Raw genomic sequence first — 6,000 nt, forward strand, 5'->3', positions numbered from 1 at the left:
AGGCAAAGGTCAAAATGTTTTTCTTGGTCAGTCAGGACGGAGCTATCATTACCATTCACCCATCCTGTAAAAGCACATGTAGCTCACCAGATTTCAAAACTTTCAAACTCTTCCTTTACAAGAAGCCAGGCAAACAAATAAGTATAAGACAACTGATCAGTAGATACAGACAACCGGTCTTGGCATGTACTGGTATCAACACCCTGGCAATGAACTTCTAGCACACAGATGCACTGGCTGAAAAAATGAAAATTTGGCAAAATGTTAACCCCTCCTCTGAAGCCCCTGGCTTAAATGCAGTGGATTTTAAAGGTCTCTAATATCAAAACCCTATTTAATGAAACCACAGTTGACTAAACTATCACAGATCCTGCCAGAGCTAGGCAGCCAGTCTGCAATACCAGATTTAGTGCACTCTAGGGTGGGGACTCGGAGCATGCTTTTCCAACTTGGCTGATGGTGCATGTGTCAAGCCTCTCTAGCAAATAAGCATAGCATCTTTATACAAAGGCACACACACAGATTATAATGGCAAAACCCTTTAAGTACCATGACAAAAGGACTGAGATTTAAACTCTACTCAAGCAAAGAAATACAAACTGTTTCTCTATTGTACACAGAAGAAGATACAGGATTTCAGGACAGGAGTGCTGTTAATCTATCCTTGCACCAAACAAAAATGTCAAAGATAAGAAAAATAAAACAGCAGAGAAGAGAGAGATAACCCTGACAGAAAGGGAAAGTCTGATTTGAGCTCTTTTGACAACTACTTACAGTAAAAGTCACAAAAGGGATGTAAAACAGAGAAAGAATGAAGCATACATGTATCATTACAGTTTCTTCTGACCAAATGCCAGTGATGTAAGAATTTTTCTTTTTCTTGTCCTGTCTCTCCTCTGCTTCCCTGAGAGTTTTCCATACCTTTGAACTTCTGCAGCCTGTTCTACCTGAGCAGACTCAAACCTTGCTTGGTATACATGCATGTTTTTGCTTGTTGCCAGCACAGCTTCTACTCCTCTCTGTTTTACATGACTTTATTTGGTACTGCCAACTCTCATGATTTTAATTGCAAATGTCATATTTGGTGTTTTAGAGAATATGAATTGACAAAAATTAAAATTAGCCCTCGACTGAAAAGACTTTGAGCATGTTCTGTTCAAACATTCTAAAACCACAGGGCAAATAAGCCCCCAACTTTTATTACCTTTTTCCTTCAATATTACCATTTATAACTCAGCTCCCATGACTTCCCAGGTCTTGTCTAAATTTGAATGCTTGAGGTTTGCAGTCTTGCTTATTCCTGGTTCAAATCCTCAATCTGGGGGTGCAGAAGAAATTGGAGAAAGGAGGGGGGGCACAGGCAAGAAGTACAACAGATATGTTGTTCAGTATTTTGGCTAGGCCTCAACATAGTACACTGCCCTGCCCTCTTGATGTTATACCTCATGGAGGCATGGATCTGGAAATTAAAAATATTCCATGCAAAGTAGGATTAAAAAGCAACTACAGACCTCATCTGAGATGGAAGGATTTTGGGATCTTGAGACAGCAGGTGTTCCTTCTGCCCTGGCAGAACCCAAACTGCACTGAGTTAGCCCCTGGAATGATTGCTGAGACAAAAATCAGTCTTTCTGTCATTTTAAGCAGCAACATAGCACTCTTTTTTCTTACTTAATACTAATGTGTTTCATTATCTTAACAGTCTGGCAGATTTTGCCTAGAACAGCCAACTTTGAACCAATCCTATCTTCCTTATGTTCATGTGGGGTAATAAATCCATGGAACCCAATCAACCCTCTAACAACATAATCAGCAGGTAACACTCTCACGGGAATAAGAAAAGGTGGGGTATGAGTAGTTCTGAGGAAGCCTAGAAGCAGCTTAGCTGGAGGAATAGTTTTAAGCTGAGCTGAGCTCTGGTACCTTACTGTTAATTTCTGTGCTAAGAAAACTGAAACCGAGGAAAAGGGTGAGTTTGACCTCTACACAGCGTGTGGAAGGCTTACTGGCTACCATGGAAAGGGCATCTGCTTGAGAAGGAATACAGCAGATACCTTAGTAATAATAATACAAGAGTTCACAACAGAACATGAAAAACACTTGAGTCTATTAAAATTGTAGGAATAATTTAGTTAGGCAGACAGTATATATTTGACTTGGAAGCAAGCCACATCACTACGGTAAGGACCAACACATAAGGCATAGGATCTTTCATCATCACTGTGAACTAACAGTGTCCCCTGCCAGCTGGTCTCATGAGCCATAGCTATACTTGTTTCCAAGCTCCAGGCATGTCCGTTGTTTGAAACCCTCCTCAGCAAAGGAAGTCGAACAAACAAAAGCCATGGCCTTTCTTCCTTCAGGCTCTTAAGGCTTTCCAGCTTCCACAAGATCTTTCTGTCCCTTGCTCTCTTTCATTTAGCCCTTTTTAATGCTCCCAGCTAGGGATCTGCTCAGTGGCCTGATCCCTTCTATCTGTACCTCATCAGCAAGCAAGGGTAGCTGCACCTTCTGGACTCTTAAAGTGACTATACCACGAATGTCAACTTCACTTGGATCCAGATTGTACTGCATGGCTCCTTGCAGGATGGATCCAGTCCAGGGCATGAGGCCTGTTGCAATGACCACTGCAGCAGCAGGGTCCAGCAGCAGCGTGGAGTTCAGGGGAGCAATTCCAGAGGCAGAGGTAGAGAGCCAAGCATACCACCAATGACTGTGGCTGAAGAGCCCCAGATTTTGTGGCAGGCCACATCCCCAACTTCTGGTGCCCATGGGTAGCAATGGGCCAGACAGAGAGGTTCTGTAGGCCAGACCTGACCCACAGGCAGTATATCTGACACCCCTGGTTTATACCCTGTAACAGCCACCACCACAAAGAGCTGGTCTTAGCTTTTCTCCTCAGATGAAAAATGATAGCAGTAAATAAGGACCAGTGAAAGGATAAAGTACCTTGTCCAGCATAATAGGCAAAGGATGAACTGAAAACGTTCCTTGACAATACCAGAGCACAAAAGAAAGTATTGTGATTTCAATGGCATCGTTAGAGTGGTGTTGTTAAAATGTGCTTAATTAAAAAAGTCTTAGTTATAAATAATTTACTGCTGTAACAAGAGGTCTTTGTTATGCCTCAAATGCTTGGTTCCCAAGAATAGGGTTAGTATTAAGAATGGTGACATAGTTTTAGTAGCTCAGTACATAATTCAATTTGCGCTTGGTCAGAAAAATAAAATCTGCTTTAAAGTTCTGTAGCTCAGCACTAATGGATCTATGTCACTGGGTGCCAAGGACATTGCACAGCTGTTCTTTAGAAGCTAATGCATGTACATTTACATTGCTAATTTGCATGCATAGTTCCTCTGATTGTCGTAACCCCTTCACACAGAAATGACCAATTTTGGACTGAACTCTTTATTTATTATGCAATTACTTGACCGGCCACACCTATAGCATCTACATGCATAAATTAGGCACAGGTGCACTTTTGCACCCAGAACTTCTGAAAAAAATACTTGTGATGGTCAGATTGAATCAGTTGTCACTTGTGTGCTATTTAAATTCCAATTCAGATCATGATAGTCTTGCTATCTAAAATTCCATGACATATTTTTAAGTGAAGAATTTATCCTTCAGGTCTTTAAATAAATGACAGCTGTTTTCCATCCCAGAGAGTGGTAGAATTTCACTGGTGGTCAAGTGGTTCCTATATGCTATTTGTATACTGTAGAGTGCTCTAATATCCATCATGATGAAACAAACATTATCCCTCATCGTTTCCCTTCTCTGTAAAGTTCATAAACAGACAGTAAGGAAAGTAAAGCCCAGAAATAGAACTGTATTATATATGCCAAAACTCAATGGTGAAATATAGTACACGTTTTCTCTTGTAAAGACTGCTTTTGGAAGTAGTTGGCAGAATGAGATTTCAAATAACAGTTGGGATACAGTGCAATTAATTATTATTTATCACCTGCAGATTGTGAAAAATGAGCAGGATTCTTTACAAACAAGTGAGGACCCTCCTCCAAACTCACAATCCAAAACTGCTATGGGCTCCACCCTGCAAGCCTTTATCCCTACCTGGCATTCCACAGAGTCTAGGGATTTTCTTTCCTCCTATCCTATAACAGGACAATGTAGGTAATTTTGAAGTATGAATGTGGTATGCTGTGCAGCAACAGTAATCCAAATTATATGGAAGTGAGTAAAAAATGAACAAGGTTCATTTTAACATGAATACCTGTGTTGTTTAAATATGGTATATAAAAAAAAATTATATGAAATACAATTGAGCTGCAATTCTGCAGACATGGCATATTTTGTGGGGGGCCATCAGAATGAAAAGCAATTATTGAATATTAATTACTAGCATTACAGTATTTACAGGCAAATTTTAGTGATTGTGAACTAAATATTTTAAAATGGAAACACTTTTTCCACCTTAATTAATTTGTTAGTTATAAAGCATACCCCCCCCCTTTTTTTTAACATGCAAAGTCACACTCCTAACTATTCTCTAGTCACCTGTTCTTCAAGCTTAGATTCACTAATAGATGCATGTGCATTTCTACAGCTCTCAAATTTACTATGGAAATATCTTCTGTTGGACACAGCATTATCTTTTCCGATTATTTCTTGTGCATTGTGTATGTGGAGGAGGAAGGGCAAACTGTCAGCAGACATATTATTTCAATATTTAAACATCCTGTGTGAAAGAAATAACACGTGTTGCTTTATGCTATGTATTTCCTACTGTATACTCTCCAGGAAAGGAACAATTCATTAATTCATTTGCTTCTTGAGCCCTATTCTTGTTGCTGAGAGGTCTCTGGGTTTCACTCAAACGCTGGCTCCCCTATCACAACCACCCTTCTTTCTTTGCCATTACATGTTAAGGCTTCCGTGGACAGATTTAATGTTATTTTAATGTTATTTACATTTTAAACATGCTGAGATTCTTTTGCGAGGATAAATGACTCCTGCAAATAGTGCAGGACAAAAGCCAAAGCCCACTCACATTCTACTCACCTGGTTTCTATCTCTGGCATTCGCATACCGGAATCTCTGGATATAATAGAAGACCAGCCATGCCAGGGAGATTATCATCAACACAATGAAGGATATGGAGACAAATACCACTGAGGTACGACTGACGTATTTTTGCAAGTTGCGTGTTCCAATTGTTATGTACATCATCACAGTAATATTCCTCTCCAGCAGACTCACTATCTCTTTTCCTTTGGGCTCAGGAATCATTATCGCTACAACATCTTCTACACCTAGGATGGAAGAAAGATACAGTTAGAAAAAAACAGCTGCAGCATGGTGGTAAGGGGGTATCAGCAACAAAAACAGAATCTTTCTCTTGGTCTGTAGGGTAATTACTCTAGTTTTGCCGAGCAGTAAGCCAGATAAATCAAGTAGAAGATTCTGGTTTCATCTGGAATAAGTTATGTAGTTTGATCCAGCGTACTACTACCGCAAATATGATTGTACAACTGAAGCAAGTGTCATGGCTTGGCATGAACACCACTTTCCAGGGCTCCTGAGACTCACATAGGAGATATTGACATAACCTTGAAAAATGCAAATGTGAGCATTTTTTGCTTCAAATGCAGTAGGTCAGGGGCAGGCAATTATCTTGGGCGGAGGGCCACTTACCAAGTTTTGGCAAGCTGTTGAGGGCCACATGGGTAGCTCCGCCCCTTGACAGGTGCCCTGCCCCCTGGTTGCCACCTTGGGACTAGCAGTCCCACCCCTAAACTCTGACCTTTGCCACTGGGAGTCCCTCCCCTTGCCCCTGGAAATACTACTTTGGGGAAGAGGGTTTGCCATCTTAGAACAGTAAAAAACCCCCAAATTTATATACTAAAAATCAAACACCCATAATATGTTAGCAAACTGTTTGTCATGTATGATGGGGAGGTGGGCAGGGATAGAGCGTTGCCACCCAGTGCCCCATGGTGCCAATGCTCCGCCTCTGGCCCTTTGTGCACCCCCCCC

At 40.9% G+C, this 6,000-nt stretch overlaps 1 protein-coding gene across 2 annotated transcripts in view; it reads right to left on the minus strand.

Moving 5' to 3' along the window:
- RNF150 (ring finger protein 150) overlaps window positions 1-6,000 on the minus strand; it is a 194,381-nt gene that overhangs the window by 66,383 nt on the left and 121,998 nt on the right. For both annotated transcript variants that reach the window (XM_019534386.1, XM_019534387.1), the window contains exon 2: window positions 5,026-5,276. In XM_019534386.1, the coding sequence (XP_019389931.1) occupies window positions 5,026-5,276 (251 nt within the window). The remainder of the gene's footprint in view (window positions 1-5,025; window positions 5,277-6,000) is intronic.

This window comes from Crocodylus porosus, unplaced genomic scaffold (assembly GCF_001723895.1).
Source record: "Crocodylus porosus isolate Cpor-Errol unplaced genomic scaffold, CroPor_comp1, whole genome shotgun sequence".
Taxonomy (NCBI): Eukaryota; Metazoa; Chordata; order Crocodylia; family Crocodylidae; genus Crocodylus; species Crocodylus porosus.